The sequence below is a fragment of the Strongylocentrotus purpuratus genome, unplaced genomic scaffold (genome assembly GCF_000002235.5).
Source record: "Strongylocentrotus purpuratus isolate Spur 01 unplaced genomic scaffold, Spur_5.0 spur5_contig_822, whole genome shotgun sequence".
NCBI classification, from domain to species: Eukaryota; Metazoa; Echinodermata; class Echinoidea; order Camarodonta; family Strongylocentrotidae; genus Strongylocentrotus; species Strongylocentrotus purpuratus.
The window spans coordinates 207,261-227,889 of NW_022145527.1; the positions used below are offsets into that span (position 1 = coordinate 207,261).

A 20,629-nucleotide genomic window follows, 5' to 3' on the forward strand; every position below is an offset into this window, starting at 1 on the left:
CAATTATCCTTATTTCCCAGTCAATCACTGGAACTCCACGGTAATCGCCACAAAAGCAATGCACATATTATCAATCCGTTGAATGGGGGTTAATAAACCCTTCGCCCCCCCCCCCACCCCCCACTCAAAAGACGTTTTTTGACTGACCATTTCAGATTCTAGAGCACTTTTCTTTTCAAGTCCGAGCTTATACACCCATTTTCTCTTTTCTCCTATTATATGGGAGTACATGTAGTAGAGCGTTAAAACTTCATTTAAACAAATTTTTGGATTCTCCAATATATTTTGAGAACGACCCCAGGCATTTAAAAATTTCTTTTCGGGAAGACACATCCCTATTATATATTTTAATCAACGATGTCCTGATGTTGAAAGAGATATCATATGTCTCTATATTAAGCTGATTGAACCAAGCGGCATGCAGGCATAATTCTTCTTTTTTTTTCATTTTGGGCGTATATGGGGCTTTTCGGGGGGGGGGGGGCAGCATATTCAGATTTCAATGGAGAAGAGCTGTATCATGACTAGTTTTCGCTTTTGATGAACGGCGTTTGTGTATTTCCTATTATTTCTTCTTATTCTTAGTATAGTCTATATTCAACTATAATAAGTATTTCTCTACTTGGGGGTGGGGGGGGGGGGGTTCATTCATTAGTGATAGGGATCCTTCAATTATCCTTATTTCCCAGTCAATCACTGGAACTCCACGGTAATCGCCTTAGCTTGCTACGTTGTAAGGTCTTCGTACATTCAGAAAACGACTGGCTATACGTCTATTTCCTGCAATCTATTTTATAACACGCACAGCGGAGTGACATAACGCGAGCTTACTACGTAGAGATTGTGTACGTTATGTATACCGGCGTCATATAATTGTATGCATGATTTATCAAGTGAACGAAATGGCGACTGCTCTACGAAACTCAATATCTCTGCTTCAGAGACAACATTTAGCACAAACATGCCAGGTGAGTTGACTGTTTCTTCTTTCATGGGTAATTAATGATCTATAGCTGATAAAGACATCATTGGGGCCACTTTTTGTCCAAACAATTTAGTAATCTAGGCCTAGATCTAGGCCTAATTTAGATTTAATTTAATGAAGCTTTGTTAGTTTGTCATTTGTGAATTGTGTGTTGCTGTTGTTTTAGATTTTTTAATCAAGTGTTGCTTCAAATTTCAATATTCAGATTTCTTCCATTCTGTGTTACGCTTGTTCACCGTAGCCTTACGGGCTTGGTTATTTATGAAATATATGTTAATTGTTATAGATATCACCAAGAGGTGAGACTTATTTAACATGCAATTGCTTGTTGCTGTGACGGTTCCATGACACATGCTCCGCCGACGATTGCTCCGCCGACATTTACTCCGCAAAACGCGACAATTGCTCCGCGACATTTGCTCCGCGACATTTGCTCCGACGTCAAATGCTCCGCCGACAGGTGCTCCGCCGACAGTTGCTCCGCCGGCAGTTGCTCCGCCGACAATTGCTCCGCCGACAGATGCTCCGCCGACAATTGCTCCTCCGACAATTGCTCCGCCGACAATTGCTCCGCCGTCAATTGCTCCGCAAAACGCGACAATTGCTCCGCCGACATTTGCTCCGCCGACATTTGCTCCGCCTGAAGCGACACTTGCTCCGCCGACATTTGCTCCGCCGACATTTGCTCCGCCGACATTTGCTCCGCCGTCAATTGCTCCGCCGACAATTGCTCCGCCGACATTTGCTCCGCCGACAATTGCTCCGCCTGAAGCGACAATTGCTCCGGTGACATTTGCTCCGCCGATAATTGCTCCGACGACATTTGCTCCGCCGACAATTGCTCCGCCGACAATTGCTCCGTCGACAATTGCTCCGCCGACAATTGCTCCGCCTGAAGCGACACTTGCTCCGGTGACATTTGCTCCAACGACATTTGCTCCGCCCAAAAAGTGTCCCATTAAATACAAATGCTACTAGTACTACGACAAATGCTTCGCCGACAATATTTTTTTTTCACGGGTTGTTTTTGTTTCTTTCTTTTTTTCTTCATTTTTTGAATGCATTTCTTGACATTATGTAAATGAAATGAAATGAATGAATGTTGATAATGTGGGAGGAAAAAGCAGTTGCCTAAAAGTCATTTTGAATATACTGAAATAACTTTCCATCTATCACTGTACGTCCCACATAATGTACACTTAACACTCATTACATGTCATGGGAAGTTTTTTTTTTTTTTTAAAGTAGAGCAGCAAGCCACATTCCCCAATACGCGCATACCTCCTAGTTAATTTCAAACAGCTCATCAATATGTAAGACCTGAAATTACCTCAATGAAAGAAGACTAATAACATGAGAGGAAAGAAAAGAGCAAAAAAGACAATCGTTTTTTGCTATTCCCCATAATGTTTGATTTAAAAAAATAAAAAATAAAATTATAGCTCCTTACGCAAGTTCTCCGGCGAAAGATAATTACTCCGCTCAAAATCTGTTTCATGTATTACTCATTAGCTGATCCAAAGCTCAAGGCTATCTCTCTCTCTCTCTCTCTTTCTCTCTCTCCCATGCTCCTCCTTTTCCTGTTTACACCGTTTTCTTGTCTTCTTTGCTCTTTTCTTTCCTCTCATGCTATTAGTCTTCTTTCATTTCCATCACTTCTTCTCTGCTCCCCTCTCGAGTTCTATTTCTCTCGTGAAATTGAAACATAAAGTAATACAATCATGTAGTACATTCTTGTTTAGAATAATATGTTCAATAATATCCAGTCCATTTTCTAAAGGTTTCTTTCCTTTAGTTAAGTGTATGTAGCTTTAATATATATATGTTAGTGTGCAAAGCACTCCGTTTCATTCGAGTACTTTGTTTTCACTAAATAATTTAAGGGACTCACGAAGCCACCGGAAGAAGAGCAATTGGCTTATCATGAAGAACTAACATCAAACTGCAACAAAATGACTTGTATAAATGTGAATAAGCAGAAAGGCTGCCATCTCATTTTTCCGTCTGAATGGGTTCTCTTCCTTACGTATATAAGTGCCCTTATTTTCTAAACTTTTTTTTTTTTTTATATTTGTGTGTTTATTAAATTTTCAATCATATAAAAATTACATATTTACAAGTCATTGGTAATAATTAGACAAACAAAAAAAACAATATGTATAAGAACAACTAACAATAATGAAAGGACAAGAAAGTTAAAAAAAAAAACATTATAGTAAAAAAAAAAAATACACTGTACACATATAAATCATAGTTTGAACTCCAGTGCATAAAGGGGAGTGAGGGGGCACAGGAATAAAAGTTAAATCAACATGAGTATCATAAGTCAAATCGCCATTTCTTAAAATGCGAAACAAGCTTGTTCCTTTTTTTCGCTGAGAAATATTCAATATCTTTTTGTTTCTTTATAAAACTCTTAAAAAGATCAACACTTGGTAAATCCCCCTTACTTATTTTCTAAACTTCCATGATGACCTATTACATTGTATAATGCTTTACCTAGTAAGATGCATTGATCGAGGTAATTTCAGGTATTACATATTGATGAGCTACTTGAAATTAACTAGGAGGTATGCGCGTATTGGGGAATGTGGCTTGCTGCTCTACTTTTTTTTTAAAACTTCCCACGACATGTAATGAGTGTTTAGTATACATTATATGGGACGTACAGTGATAGATGGAAAGTTATTTCAGTATATTCGAAATGACTTTTAGGTAACTCCTTTTTCCTCCCACTTCATCAACATTCATTCATTTCATTTCATCTACATTATTTCAAGAAATGCATTCAGAAAATGAAGAAGAAAAAAAGAAACGAAAAAAAATAGGTGTAAAGAAAATATTGTCGGCGAAGCATTTGTCGTAGTACTAGTAGCATTTGTAGTTTATGGGACACTTTTTGGGCGGAGCAAATGTCGTCGGAGCAAATGTCGGCGGAGCAATTGTCGCTTCAGGCGGAGCAATTGTCGGCGGAGCAAATATCGGCGGAGCAATTGTCGCTTCAGGCGGAGCAATTGTCGGCGGAGCAATTGTCGGCGGAGCAAATGTCGGCGGAGCAAGTGTCGCTTCAGGCGGAGCAAATGTCGGCGGAGCAAATGTCGGCGGAGCAATTGTCGCGTTTTGCGGAGCAATTGACGGCGGAGCAATTGTCGGCGGAGCAATTGTCGGCGGAGCAATTGTCGGCGGAGCATCTGTCGGCGGAGCAATTGTCGGCGGAGCAACTGTCGGCGGAGCAACTGTCGGCGGAGCAACTGTCGGCGGAGCATTTGACGTCGGAGCAAATGTCGCGGAGCAAATGTCGCGGAGCAATTGTCGCGTTTTGCGGAGTAAATGTCGTCGGAGCAATCGTCGGCGGAGCATGTGTCGGGTTACCGCTGTGACTTGTGAGCTGTGTGGAGTAGTCTGAAGGGCTAGATCTAGGTGATTAAAAAATGGGCGCTAGTTCAAAGGTGTATTCAGACTTTGAACCGTAACTCCGGCGTGGAGATACCCTAACTAAAACATACTGAAAATCAACTTAATCTTCATCAATTATACCTTGGATATACCTTGGAAGTAGGCATTTAAGGTTAAAAACTTATTTGCCTCTCGTTGACATTCGGATGAAGAATCCATATTTTGACACATGTTTAGTTGTTCAAATAATGGTCATGATTTAAAAGTCATTATGTTTCTTACCAGTTTCGTGTCAATTTTCTTATCTTTTTTGGAGTGTTTTTCCTGAAAATGAAGACTTACTTTCTCACGGGATTCACGGCAAACTGCTGCACAATACAATTGCATACCGTACCAACGATGGGGTGCGTGCGCGCTCGCGCGTGTTTTTAGGTAACGACTGTAATCTAAGCAATTCAACATTAGGGAGCTCACGAAAATCTAAATTCAGCGAATTCTATTGACTTTAAAAAATAAATGACGAGAGATAATTTCCAAAGCTCTTTGGAAGCGCATAGAGACGTTACATAATGTGATATGCGCTATGATACAAGAACCGAATCATTTATTGCATGAATATATTGACATATTATCTTTCATACAGGCAATAAGGCTGGCACAAACTGCAGCTGCAGATAGACCAGCTGAAAAGTTGAAGACGTTTTCCATTTACAGATGGGTAAGTATTTCTTACATTGCTATCCCATACCATAGTACATGTAGGTCAGAGTTTTGTAGTTATTAGGTTCTCTTATTAGCACCAATTATTTTGTATTTTCTACTCTTTCATAGTTCAAGAAAAAACAAATAGAAATATCAAAAAAGTATAAAAATGAATAGTGTGAAAACTCTGAATGAACATTTTGAAGAAAAAAAAAATTGAACAAGAATTTTCCAATTTGTATATGGAAATGTTGATTATCATTTTTGCTCTCCATTACTAATTTAGAGACTTACCTTAACAGTTATTTTTTATTCAATCGCTCTCTTTCATGAATGGCCTAATCTACTGCAGCAGACATGGAATCAAGTTTTCCTGTGATTTTTGTTTAGTGCTTTCTGCTCATCTAACAAGCTGTAATTCTGATCATTCTTGATGAATAGATAATAATGAAATGTCACTAAAACTAAAAGGCGATACTGAAATGCAATGGGCTAGAGCAAGATTCCCATGATTTTGACAACATCGTTCCAATTCTGTAAGTTGGAACCCTTATCATAAGAATGTTTCATGATTTTCTCGCCTTTTATTCATTCTCTACCGCACTGGTCCAATTCTAAAAATATCACAAAGTAAAGTTAGTCCAAATTCTGAACTGTCGTCTTTACTGTAGCAAGCAAGATGATTAAATATTTGCACATGTATGTAATCCTCACTGTTGACATTAAATTTCATTTTAAAGGTCCATTGTATTGAGTTAAATGATACAGAAGTTCACCGAAGGGATATGCATTTACGCAATAAAATGTTTTACTATGCTTCCAGCTACGTGCAGGAGATCATGAGCTACATGTACAATGTAGATCTTAGATCTTGCAGATGTACTTAAGGCCAACTTATTACATGTATATGGGTTCAAGGATACATGCTCATGAATTTTACTTTTAAAGTCAAGCTCTCATCGTACATTTGTCAATATTCACTAGATGATGATGATGAAAAGAACCTTATTTATAAATTTAACGAAAAAGATCCCCCTTGTAGCAGAAATAACAGAGTAAATCAAAACGACATTTTCAATTACAATATTTCTGGCATTTGTCTGGTATTTATGGAGGTGGAAACACAAAGAATGTTAAGTTTTATCAGCATGCCGCCAGGGTAAGGGTGAAGGTTCCTTTCGTGATTGGGTATTTAGTGCAGTTACAGGGAATAATTTTCCTGGTATCGCATCGCAATTTGCTATGCATTTTTGCATGACTGCTATACAAAATATCTTTTGTGTAGCAGTTTTCTTCCATAGAAATGTACAGAATTTCATTTGAAATATTTATCCATCGACTGAAATTGCTAATCAAAAAATTTGAGGAAAATTATTCCCTGAGTTATTCTTATTTTTTTCCTCTTGAAAATGTCAATTTTCATTATTATTATTATTTGTGTGTGTGTAATTTTAGGACCCAGACAAGGAAGGAGACAAGCCCCGTATGCAGACGTATGATGTGGACCTCAACACGTGAGTCATTGTAACACTTGATGATTAATCTATAGAACAATAGCCCTTCATACAGGAAGGGAGAGAGCCTTTGTCACCTTGTGTTGGTGTGTTTATAAACTGTAGAAAGCTCCTCCATTGATATGTCTGCTAATAAACTCTGTGCTGAGACAGAAACAGAAACAGAGATTTTATAAGTAAACTCAGGTGTAGATGGGCACCTGATGGAACCTGGGCCCTGTGTCTTAAAAACTTTTGACCAATAACAAATGCTAAATTTATTTATACCTTTTAAGCACTCTGTACTTCATGTATACTCAGTTGTATTCATGAACATCAACAAGCATATAAATGCTGTTCACACTTTGAAAAAGAAACTCTAATGTTATTCCTTTTCTCCACATACAGGTGTGGCCCCATGGTCCTTGATGCGTTGATCAAGATCAAGAACGAGCTTGACCCCACGTTGACCTTTAGGAGGTCATGTCGAGAGGGCATCTGTGGGTCATGCTCCATGAACATCAACGGCACCAATACACTAGCATGCATTAGGTAAGTCATGAAACAATCAATATATTTAGTCATCTTATTTTACATTTTAGTGGTTAATAGTTTTTGGCTAGACCGGTATCTACACCCCCCCCCCCCCCCCTCTCCAATCAACCTCTGTGAATGTCAACAACACCATCACGCAAGATCTTAAAGGGAGTGTAGCTTGGCAAATACTGGTTAATGCCATCTACGTCTTCTTTTGGACAACTGCATGTAACAAATAGACTGATTAACGGTAAGCATCAGGCTAGTGCTACACTCCCTTTAATACCATAAATGTATGCCTGCTTTTAAATGTTGAAGGGACAGAGTCGATACTGCACGCTAATAAAATTTTCATGCGTACAAGGAGTCAAGGACAAACTTTCAGTGTATGTGTACAAATATTGAATCATGGTAAACAAACTGCTGCACATCTGGCAGTTAGTTGTAGTTCTTGAAGTAATGTAGATACAAAAAATTAAAATTCTCATATCGTCGGGCAACAGAAATTTCACTTGGCTGGCAAGAGACAAGTTAGGCATTTAAATCATACCATTTCTATATACCATCTCTGTTGGATTTTAAGATCTATTGACAATTTTTTTATCACATTTCTTTTTCACATTTTTCCCATCTTTTAGCCGCATTGACCGCGGTTCAAGCAAGGCCACCAAGATCTACCCCCTTCCTCACATGTACGTCATCAAGGACCTTGTGCCGGTAAATAAGATCCTTGTTTATATTTTGAAATAGATAGTTTGCACAAAAAATGTGATCTCAAAGATGCACGCATTCCAAAGCAAATATTTGTTAAGTTTATATTTATGACTATTTACATGTATGTTTTACTGGAAACTACATACATGATCCAAGCTGGCCCTGATAAGATGTCTACCTAGCTATTTAATGCAGCCTGGTAAAACCAGCGAATAACATAGCCTACATGTATACGTTATGGAAAAGAAAAGTAAAGTGTGAACTTGTGGGGCTTGTAAACCTCCCTGTAATTTGAGCAAAGGTTTAACATGAATCGTTCTACTTTTAACACGTTCCTACACACCTCAGCTATGGACTATGCTAAGGTCTGTTCGCACACACACTGTAGTAAACCGTGATGGATCAATGGAGGGGCTTTTAGTGTAATGCAAATCACATTTCTGCATGTTAGTATGCATGGGTCCATTGTTCCACGCAGCCATTTTTTATCCCCACATCCAATTCATTCATATGTAATAAAATACTATGGCAGTAATTGCTGCTTATTCTCACATAATGCCTTAATGCCTCAGTCACACTTTTGCGTATATGGCTTGCGTATTGCTGCGTATTTATGGCAAGCCGTTTTAACATTAATTCCTATTTCTTGATATCAAGGATTCAATTCTTGCTATCAAGAATTACCATTGCTTTACATAGAAAATCATTTCATGATATCAAGAAATAGAAATAAATGTTGAAACGGCTTGCCATAAATAGGCAGCAATACGCAAGCCAAATACGCAAAGGTGTGACTGAGGCATAAGAGAGAGAGAGAGACGATTCAAGTCACTTTTAATATTTTAATGTTATTCTCATTATGTTTCTCCAGGACATGAACAACTTCTATGCCCAATACAAATCCATTGAGCCGTATCTCCAGAAGAAAGAGGACATCAAGTATGGTGAGAAGCAGTTCATCCAGTCTATAGACGACAGAGCCAAGCTGGTAAGGGCGCCATTTTCAAGTGTCATATTGTTTATTCAGAGCTGTTAACATTTACTTACAATGAAGTTTTCTTGTTCCCCTGATTTTGTCTTTTCTTATACACACTTATCATTAGTGGAGGGATTAAATTTTGCAACTCATAAATGTGAACTTTCAGGAGTGGGGGAAAAAAATTGTTTGTTTAGTATACACGTATCACTTGGCATTATTTTTGAAGATATATATTGCATGGTTTTTATCAGAACAGTTACTTGGTCCTTAACTATTTGTATACAATTATGGGGGGGGGTGGGGTGGGGGGACTGATGCCTTAAATTAAGTTACGAGGTATTATTACCCCACTGAAATTATGTTGGAAGGAGTTACACAAGGAGTCCCTAGTTTTAATCCATCTTACGCATTTCACTCAGTGTAATTCATATAATAGTAATTCATATAACATGTACATTGAAAGAGGCGCGTTAATGATGATCGCTGATAGGTTGCCCACCATTTGCTCCGAAGACATTTCGTCTGGGATTTATTTCATCAAAGATAAAGAGTTAGGTTTCTAGGGTTGCATGTAGATTTTAGGTTAGGTGCAAGGTTAGGGTTTAGGTTAAGGGTTAAGGTAAGATATAAAGTTTGTTTCAAGATGGAAGTTGAGAATTTGGTTAGTATAGGAAAGTGACGAAGAAGCAGTTGGGCCGGAGCAAGAACAAAAAGTTCATTGATTAAAGCCCCTCTGCACTAGTTTGGCATGGAGGGATTAGACCTCCCTACATGGTCACTGACAGGTGGTTATCTCATCCAATCAGTTCTCAATTAACATAAGAAAAAGGGGAATATAGGACCAATGGTCACCGATTACGGTAGGCATTGTTTGCTATATATCAAGTAGCTATAAGTAGTGCAGTTGGGCTTTAACTTCAACTTTTGTTTTCTCCTTTCAGGATGGTCTCTACGAGTGCATTTTGTGTGCCTGTTGCAGTACCTCCTGCCCAAGCTACTGGTGGAATGGTGATAAATATCTTGGACCAGCTGTTCTTATGCAGGTAAGCTGTCCCTAGATCAGCTGGACAAAGTTCAGAAAACTTGTTACTATTTACAAGTTACAATAACTATTGAAGATAAACTTGTAGTCAGGTCAAGATATGAAAAAAAAGGGGTCAACCTAGAACTAATTGCAACAGAAACGATTCCACTTGCATATAATCTGGAATAGCCATGAAAACAACATACTCAAAGTTGACAAAAATTGAAGTGGTGGATCAGTGCCTAATTTGCATAAATTCAAAATGGCCGCCATGTCAGACCCTGGTAGACACACAAAACCTATTTTAGCCTATATCTCTAGATCTTAAACACATAGAACGCTAAACGAAGTGTCTTTACACATGTTTGGGGGTCAATAAACATGATTATAGCATTATCAGCAGCTAACAACTACTCCTTGACTCTTAATTTGCATAAATTTGCATAAAATTAACCCTTTTTAAAGTCAAAATGGCTGCCATGTTTCATGTTTAAAACTATTTCTCATCTGATACTTACAGAAAGTTGATTTAAGTGCCCTTATCCATGTTTAGGGGGTCAAGGAAAAATAATTATGGCTTTATCGGCAGCTTAGAACTATTCCTTGACTCCTAATATGCATAAATTTGCATATAATTAACCCCTTTTAAATTCTGAATGGCTGCCATTTGTTCATGTTTAAAACTATATCTCTAGATCTTATACACATAGAAAGCTAAACGAAGAGTCTTTACCAATGTTTAGGGGGTCAAGGAACATGATAATAGCATTATAATCAGCTTACAATTACTCCTTGACTCCTAATTTGCATAAATTTGCATATAATTAACCCTTTTTAAAGTCAAAATGGCTGCCATGTTGCATGTTTAAAAGTATTTCTCATCTGATACTTAAAGAAAGTTGATTTTAGTGCCCTTTTACAAGTTTAGGGGGTCAAGGAACATAATTATAGCATTATCAGCAGCTTAGAATTACTCCTTGACTCCTTATTTGCATAAATTTGCATATAATTAACCCCTTTTGAATTCTAAATGGCTGTTTTTCATGTTTAAAACTATATCTCTAGATCTGAGACACATAGAAAGCTAAACGAAGTGTCTTTACTGATGTTTTTGGGGTCAAGGAACATAATTATATCATTATCAGCAGCTTAGAACTACTCCTTGACTCATAATTTGCATAAATTTGCATATAATTAACCCTTTTTTAAAGTCAAATTGGCTGCATACGTTGCATGTTTAAAACTATTTCTCATCTGATACTTATAGAAAGTTGATTTAAGTGCCCTTATTCATGTTTAGGGGTCAATGAACATATGAGCAATGATTATATAATTAAGGTGCATGTATGATTTAATACTTTCTTTAGAGTAGCTCACAATATACGTCACGGTGTTGCCAATTTATGTGTGCTTGATTACAACTTTAAAAAATCATAATTTTCTTTAATATTTCTTCTTGTATTTTGCTCAAACCTTCACTGATCTGTTTCTTTAATTTTTCTGCTTCTGTTAAAACCAACTTCTAATCAGGGTGGACTTCTCATTAAAGTTTGGTGTTTTAACCATTTTCTTTGGTTAACAAACTTGACTGTACCATTTACTTCAATTCAATTCGTTTATTCGTCCATGTAAAAATATAAAAATAAGCTTCAGTCATATAGCGTGATGGATTTAAAGCAATTATAATGAGTTTAGTGTATAAAAATGTAATGGCAAGTCAAACCATTCAAAAGGGGATATGACCCGATTCTGATAACTAAAATCTTTTGCTTGTAAATACACAGGATATGGGTTAATTAACACTCAAAGAAACCAGACTTTCAAATTGAAAAACCCCCGGAATGATATTAAGGACGGCATTTGTTCCCTCTTGAAACGCCGAAAAATACCCCGGTGTGTGCAGCTGAATATACAATGGCGTCTTATTTTGTTTACAAGCGACACATTCCTTTAGTTTTGTATCGCTGCATTTGTCATCAAAATAAAAACATGCGCGGGGTTTAGAGTGAGGCAATAGATTATACATTTAGCCTGAAGGTAGTGAAGTAAGAGAAAGAACTCAAGAGAAGATGAAAACACAGGCACTGAACATGTGTGAGATGTCATGGGACATCGTCTGCTTGTGCAAATCATGTCCATACTGTGATCTCACACATCTTAGCAGCGTTCAGAGAACTCTTCAGGTGCTATTCCGGGGCTGTATTTAAGCGTTTTGAAATTTATAATAATCAGTACTTCGAATGTTTCCAAGCATTGAATTTTGATATCATTGTTGAATCAAAGTTTCAACTTTGCAATAATGAAAATAGAGTAAGTTTTTAGAATTAATGAATATCTACTTTAATTTCTGTCTCCCTTACAGCTTTGACGATAAGAGACACGACGTTAAAACCGTCTGTGTTTCTTTCATCACTGTACGTGGATGAAAATAAAGTTATTTTTTAAAATCAATGAATATCTACTTTAAGCAAAATGACAAGGCTCACCTAGTGTTCAGAAAATTAGAATGGTTCTTAACAGTTTGCTAGGAATGCTTTCTGATTAAAATAAGGACCTATGCATTTATACCAAATACAACTTGATGACACTAATTTGCAAAGTAGAAAGAAAATCATGAAAACAAATGAGCATCCATATTAGAATATGATGCATTTATCAATCATTGGATGTAAGGTGCAAATGTTTATGGTTGATTATCTGGCAACCTGTGGATAAAAATAAGAATTAGAAGTTGTGCTTCTTAATGTCTCAACCATTTTGCAAAAGTATCTACCATTTACATTTATATTTCTTCCAAGAAAAGTGCTGCTTCAAGGCCTTGAAGATTGCGCACTGTGTGTGTATGTGAGGAGCCTGTGTGAGCCTGCTGGCCAGGATCCTTGTGCATATATGTACAGGGTGCAAGTAAAAACTTTTAATCCTGTGGGGGCAGTTAGGGGTGCTTAAATGCCTCAAGGGAGAGTGAGCAGGCTGGATCTACTGGAAGGTTGTTCCAGTCCTTGGTAGTTCTGGGGAAGAAGGAGATGATGTAGGCTTGGCTAGTGCACAGTGTCGCTCCGAAGCGGAATCCGTGACCTCTTGTTACAGATGTTGCTGCCTTAAGGTATTGTTGCCATTCAATGTCAACAAGACCAAAGCGGATGCGATACAGCATTGCAAGATGGCTTTGCAGACATCTACTAACTAGCGAGGGCCATTTTACTTTCTTCATCATAGATGTAACACTGCTGGTACGATCGAAGTCGCCACAGACATACCACGCACTCCTGCATTGAACCATTTCGACCTTGTTGATGTTTCTTTGGGTGTGTGGATCCCATGCTGTTGCAGCATACTCCACTATGGGCCTAGTGTATGTGACATACGTAGCCTCCTTGATCTTGTGGTTGCAGTGTCGAAAGTTACGGCGCAGGAAGGCACAGACAGAGTTAGCCTTCTTGACTGTGGCATCTACATGGGCATGGGCGTCAATCCTGGGGGGACGGGGGGGGGGGGGGGGGACACGTCCCCCCCCCCCCACGAATTTTCAGGTGGTGAAATGTCCCCCCATGATTTGGGGTTTAAATATATTTTTTTTGTTCTCTCTTTCTCTCTTTCTCTCTGTGTTGAGAAAAATCAAGCAAAATCAGGCGATCAGATTTTATTAAAAGAAGCGTCATTAATATTACATTCACATTACCGGAAGTACAAACATTGGTTACGATGAAGACAAAAAATCTTTTCACCAACTGAAAAAAAAATCTCCCTTGTATCTTCCAAACCTTATGGCTGATTGTTCAATGGAAACGACAAATTCATCCATCTACCCCCTTGCATTCTTGTTCCTGTTATTTGATCTTAAGACTGTTTTCTCTTTAATTTGGCAAAAATTATGCCCCAAATCAAGCCATCTATCCATCAATTTAAAAAAAAATCTTTAACTTCTGAGGGGGGCACATCCCCCCAACAGACACCCCTGCGTTCTTGTTCCTCGTTAATTGAACTTAAGACTTGTTTTCTTTTTAATTTGGCAAAAAGTATGCACCAAAGCGAGCCATTTAAGCATAAATTTGAAACAAAATCTTCAACTTCTGAGGGGGCACATCCCTTCAGACATCCCCCCCCCCCCTGTGTGGCGCAGCCCATTCGCCTCCCTAACAAAATAACCTGGCGCCGCCCTGTCTGAACTTGTGTCCCCCCACTCCACGGTCTAATTTGGATTGACGCCCATGTACATGGGCATTGAAGTTCAGCTTCTGATCAATGTGGACCCCGAGGTACTTGGTTGAGTTGACCTGCTCCAGCTGATGACCATGGATGGTGTATTGGCCTAGGAGTGGCTTCTTCTTGTTGGTCACTCGCAAGACCTGGCACTTGGAGGGATGGAATTCCATCTTCCACGTCTTCTCCCAGTCCTGGAGCCTGTCTAGATCTTCTTGCAGTTTGTCACAGTCCTGGATCGATCTGATTGGTTTGTAGAGCAGACAGTCGTCAGCATAAAAGCGTGTGGTTGAATGCCTAATGCAATCTTGTAGGTCATTGATGTAGATCAAAAATAACAATGGACCTAGGACGCTACCCTGGGGTATGCCAGATGTGACCTTGGCTTCCGAGCTGAGTTGGCCCTCCAGTATGACTTGTTGGGTACGGCCAGTCAGGAAGTTCTCGATCCACTGAAGAGTAAGGCCGTGTATACCACAATGTTTGGCTTTGAGAAGGAATCGTTTGTGAGAGACCTTGTCAAAGGCCTTAGCAAAGTCTAGTACGATTACATCATACTGACCCGTGTCTTCCAGTCCTCTAGCAAGGTCATGGATGGTGAGGGTCAGTTGTGTCTCACAAGAACGGCGCTTCCGAAAGCCATGCTGATTGTCAGATAGAATGTCATGATGGATGAGGTGGTGGATAACTGCACAGTGAACAACATACTCACACAGCTTGCATAAGATCGCAGTCAGTGAAATCGGCCTGTAGTTACCCGGGGATGACTTGCAGCCCTTCTTGTGGATGGGAACTACAAGTGCCTTCTTCCACATCGATGGAACGCATCCTTGATGAAGGGAGGCTTGGAAAAGCAGGGTGATCGCAGGGGAGATCTGATCGGCAGTTTCCTTCAACATTCTGGCAGAGATTCCGTCTGGCCCTGTTGCTGTTACTCGACAAAATCAAAATTGTTTTTGCAACCACTGGATTATTTATTTGGAATGGACCAGTCATCTGCCAGAGCACAAAAATTGTGTTGGATTCAAAGAATAAAAGAAGCCGATAAACAAGGATGGTTTCAAATTCTTCAATTGTATCTTTAAAAGAACAGTAGTTTGTTCCTGCTTAACTGTAACTATGGTTATAAAATGTTAGACAAAAACATTCCTAAGTTCTACCAAGCTATTTTCCTTGACCCCTAAACATGAATAAGGGCACTAAAATTAACGTTCTATAAGTATCAGATGAGAAATAGTTTTAAACATGCATCATATTATGGCAGCCAATTTGACTTTTATATAAAAAAGGGTTAATTATATGCAAATGTATGCAAACTAAGAGTCAATGAGTAGTTCTAAGCTGCTGATAATGCTATAATCATGTTCCTTGACCCCCTAAACATCGGTAAAGACACTTCGTTTAGCTTTCTATGTGTATCAGATCTAGAGATATAGTTTTAAACATGAAAAAATGGTAGCAATTTAGAATTTAAAATGGGTTAATTATATGCAAATTTATGCAAACTAGGAGTCAAGGAGTAGTTCTAAGCTGCTGATAATGATATAATCATGTTCCCTGACCCCTTAAACATGGATAAGGGCACTAAAATCAACTATCTATAAGTATCAGATGAGAAATAGTTTTAAACATGAACAAATGGCAGCCATTCAGAATTTAAAAGGGGTTAATTATATGCAAATTTATGCATACTTGGAGTCAAGGAGTAGTTCTAAGCTGCCGATAATGCCATAATTATGTTCCTTGACTCCCTAAACATGGATAAGGGCACTAAAATCAACTTTCTGTAAGTATCAGATGAGAAATAGTTATAAACATGCAACATGGCAGCCATTTTGACTTTAAAAAGGGTTAATTTTATGCAAATTTATGCAAATTAGGAGTCAAGGAGTATTTGTAAGCTGCTTATAATGCTATTATCATGTTCCTTGACCCCAAAACATTGGTAAAGACTCTTCGTTTAGCTTTCTATGTGTATAAGATCTAGAGATATAGTTTTAAACATGAACAAATGGCAGCTATTCAGAATTTAAAAGGGGTTAATTATATGCAAATTTATGCATACTTGGAGTCAAGGAGTAGTTCTAAGCTGCCGATAATGCCATAATTATGTTCCTTGACCCCCTAAACATGGATAAGGGCACTAAAATCAACTTTCTGTAAGTATCAGATGAGAAATAGTTATAAACATGCAACATGGCAGCCATTTTTACTTTAAAAGGGTTAATTTTATGCAAATTTATGCAAATTAAGAGTCAAGGAGTAGTTGTTAGCTGCTGATAATGCTATAATCATGTTCCTTGATCCCCCAAACATTGGTAAAGACACTTTGTTTAGCTTTATATGTGTCACAGATCTAGAGATATAGGCTGAAATAGGTTTTGTGTGTCTACCAGGGTCTGACATGGCGGCCATTTTGAATTTATGCAAATTAGGCACTGATCCACCACTTCAATTTTTGTCAACTTTGAGTATGTTGTTTTCATGGCTACTCCAGATTATATGCAAGTGGAATCATTTCTGTTGCAATTAGTTCTTGGTTTTTTCCTATTTTGACTGTATTTTCACAGAATCAAACGAAACTTACACTGAATGTTCAAGATTACAAATAAATGTCATTTGCCAAACAATTTTGGTAGAGAATGTATACTGGCTGAGTAATGAGCATAGAAAGATAAGGAAATCAAGGTAAGTATGCCCAGAAACCATTTGTGTAGTCCCATATACATCTTTCTGTGTACAGCGCTTGTAACTTTACCAAGACTGGGCCAATTTCTTATTATTTTGATGATTCCAGAACCTTGCAGTACACACCAATACATGTATATGCTTTTCTGGCCGATTTCACAATGTTTCTTTCACAATGCAATTGCATGACCAGATCTGGTCTATACCTTTAAACGATTCCTTTAACCCTCCCTATCCAGGCCTACCGCTGGATGATAGACAGCCGTGATGAGCTCCAGGCTGAGAGACTAGCCCAGCTCCAGGACAAGTTCTCCGTCTACCGATGTCACACCATCATGAACTGCACCAAGACATGTCCAAAGGTACACAAATCATTTAAAGCCACACAGTCCTTGTAAATCCCCTCTAGTGCCATCTCAGGTCAACTGGGTCTTATTTAAACCAATTTTGTTTTTGGCTGATTCAACATTTTCATAGGTTTTCAGGAAATGTTAAATAAATTGACAACATTTTTTTTGAATTCTTGCAAGTTTCAGAGAAAATGACCGTAATTAGAGCTTTAAAGTATCACATTTCAAATGTTCTTTTATCATTGCATCAATATTTTGGGAACGATTCAAATGATTTTTTTAAAAGATAACATGGCATTCATATTTATCTGTTATAGATTAAAAATGAAGTTATTCTTGGTCCTAAAATATACTTGCAGTACTGTCCAGCATTTGATTTCTTAAAAAAAGAAAAAAAATAGAGACGTATCTGTTAAAGCATATCGTTGCCTTCTTTTGGTAATTTTCTGACTTTATTTTTTATTTTTCATTTTATAAACACAGGGTCTGAATCCAGGCAGGGCAATCGGTGAGATCAAGAAACTTCTTGCAGGATTTGGCACAAAGGAAGCAGCGACTGTATAATCATGGAGGATGGTGTACAATCCCACAAGAAATCCTATATATGGGACTACAGACTTTCTACTGTGCTTTTAACCAAGTTTATGATACACTTCAATTGTCTATATGCAAGTCCGGATGATAGAATAAGTGCTTTATGGATAATCTTGGATTGTATGTGGTCACAAAATGACAGTTACAAAATGTATTTAAATTTAGCACCGGATATTTGATCCAAAACATCAGGTATTGTAAATAAATATGCAACACATCAATTGCATATTACAGTATTCATTGTTATCACCAAAGTGAGAGCTAAAATCCAGCAAGGGAAGGAGTTAGTGGGACTGTAGTATAGAGTCGTGAGTCAGATGTTTGCCATTTACATGTATTACACTGACTTGACGAGACGTCTGTTATACAGATTATGCGTTATGTAAATAAAGAGGTTATACCGATAGCACAGAAAGGTGCGAGTACAATGAGAATTTGTATCTCAATTTCAGTGAAAGTGATACGGAAAAGAGCAATCTCTGAAAGAAAATTATAAATTAGCACAATATTTTCCTTCCTTGAATATTTTCTTCTTTAATATGCCACATCTTTTAAATAAGTCTGTTGAAAATTTATGATTTATGTAGATAAAGAGAAAAAAATGTAATGAATTCCTGAGCAGGTAACTCTAGCTCTGTTTAAACAAAAACTTTTCCTGAATAACATAAAAACATTGTAATTTTGACAATTTACCAAGTACGAATTAAGATACCTCATATGTAAGATATCATCATATTATAAGTGATAAAGAAGAAAAAAAAGTATAATGGAAGAAAGAAGTATTGAACCAAATCATAATGGGAACTTATTTACCTCGGTCGTGGATTTTAAATCTTATTCAGATTAAAAGAAAGAAAATACATCTTCTCTTTTGTAAGTAAGGAAACTTCCGTATTCTATTCCTTGAAACAGCACTGTGTGTGGTTTCCTTAATTTGAGATATATATAAATTTTAGGAGATTGTGGATTTTAACCAATACATTTTGTGTACTCGTCTATTTTTGTTTATGGGGCATGGGTGTTTGCATATAGACCTCCTATGAAAGAGCGAAGTATTTTTAAGTCTGGTTGGTGAAAGAAGGGAGAGAGAAATAGAAGCATGGTAGGAAGAGGGGAGGAGAAAAAGAGAGAGGGAGTAAGAAAGAGACAAGGGAAGGAGGGATCGGGACTGATGAGGAGAGAAAGGTAGACAATAGAACTGTTCACTAATGTATTCAAACACATGGACATTTCTTTGAAAAAACCCTGAGCCACTCGATTGAGCTTTGGTGTAGGGTAGCACCTCTACGGCTGTAATTGACCTTCAATACTGGGCTATTACTCTACCGGGCTTGTTGTTGAATTTAATGGCGTTTTTTCATTGTCGTTGGATGATTTTTGCGGTTAGGCGATCTTCTTTAAAAGCTTATAGGTTGTCAAGATAGAGTTTTCATCCATATAATATAAAAATAAATCTAATTTCGGTTTAGTGAAGAAAAATCCTTATAAAAACAGTCCAAAGACTGAAACATATAAATTTTGCATAGTTGCATTATGAATAGTGTATGTACTTGTATCAATCTTTGGACTGTTTTCAAGAGCATCTTTTATTGAGGAATAAAACATTAAATTTAAATTCATAGATCAACTGGTATATGAGAACAATAACATAACCGAGGAAGGGAGCAACTACATGACAAAAAGTAGTCCAGATTCTGTCCGAGAAGGTATTGAAAAGATATGAATGTATATAAAGGAGAGAGAGAGAGAGAGAGAGAGAGAGAGAGAGAGATGAATCTTTTAAAGATAAGAATGCTAGAGAGAGAAAAGGAGATGATATATACCTACCGGATAGAGGGGATGGAAGCAAAGATCATTATAGCCTTGTTAACACACAATGCATTAATACATCTTTAAAATATAAGCAATGGTAAAATAACTGAAACGCATTGTTGCAAAATAAATACCATGTTATGAGTGAATGAATGGCAAATGAGGGTCAAGAAAATGTACCTAGGGCCCCTAGCCATATTTATCTGATGTTAGATGGATTTTGTTTTCTCTGCCGCATATTTTGTTTAGGCGGTTGACCGCATCTTGTGTAAACTAGACTTGAGGGAAGAGAGATGAGAAAGATAGAGAACAATCTAGCAAGAAACAAAGACAAACAAGGATAAGGCAAATTATGACGGTCAAAGACAAAGACTACTCATGGAGACCTGAAGATATGGAAAACGCAAAAAATATTTATTCTTTCATTATACCGATACACTAGCCTCGACAAAGAAACGTGTACATGTGCTTCACAAGCCTTTAGAAGTAGTGTCTCTTATTTACATCATTACATGTATATACATCCACATGTGAACACAGTGACCATGTCATGTGCACTTACGGCATAGGACTGCTAAGCATAACAGAGGAATAAACAGTCATGTACAGTAATTCTTTGACAAGGAATTTTCACTTAAGTTTAAAGATGAAGTTGAGTTCTGGTCATGCGATTTCAGTGTGAAAGAAACACTGTGGAATTGATCAGAACAGGTTGATCATCTAAGTATTGGTGTGTACTGCAAGGTTCTGGAATCATCAAAATGATAAGAAATTGGCCCAGTCTTGGTAAAGTTACAAGCACTGTACACACAGTATATGGGACTACACAAACATGTGGCGTAAAAATCTGTCCTGACTTTTATGATGTTACATACCATATTTAGAATATGTGGGCATTTGAAGAGCCATGCTTTTCAGAGATCATTTTTTATCTGATGTTCTTACACACTTCATAATAACAATGATAATGCTCACAAATATTTTTCATCTCTTACCAGAACTCAACCTTCTCTTTAAACCAATAACCCAACATCGGGTTTAAATTTGAATAGAATACAGGCCCAAAAGTGCCTTTGACCATGATTGTCAATTGATATGAACAGTGCTTTAGACCGACAAGAGATTTGTGTAATGTTTTGCATCTGAATATACACA

General features: G+C 37.7%; 1 protein-coding gene across 1 annotated transcript; it reads left to right on the forward strand.

Annotated features, from left to right (window-relative positions):
- The first annotated feature begins 839 nt into the window (after window positions 1–839).
- On the forward strand, window positions 840–18,639 carry LOC115918522 (succinate dehydrogenase [ubiquinone] iron-sulfur subunit, mitochondrial-like). Its single transcript, XM_030981717.1, has 9 exons — window positions 840–968; window positions 5,025–5,099; window positions 6,539–6,597; window positions 6,985–7,128; window positions 7,752–7,830; window positions 8,699–8,815; window positions 9,748–9,849; window positions 16,958–17,080; window positions 17,552–18,639. Exons 1-9 carry the CDS (start codon window positions 882–884, stop codon window positions 17,630–17,632), a joined length of 867 nt encoding a protein of 288 aa, XP_030837577.1. The 5' UTR covers window positions 840–881; the 3' UTR covers window positions 17,633–18,639.
- The last annotated feature ends 1,990 nt before the right edge of the window (window positions 18,640–20,629 follow it).

Bases quoted from the DNA above. Each gene is read 5' to 3' on its own strand.
- LOC115918522 (XM_030981717.1), top strand. From the start codon at position 882: ATGATTTATCAAGTGAACGAAATGGCGACTGCTCTACGAAACTCAATA. The intron at 6,598-6,984 runs GTGAGTCATTGT...CTCCACATACAG, and splicing joins TATGATGTGGACCTCAACAC to GTGTGGCCCCATGGTCCTTG. The intron at 7,129-7,751 runs GTAAGTCATGAA...CCCATCTTTTAG, and splicing joins AATACACTAGCATGCATTAG to CCGCATTGACCGCGGTTCAA.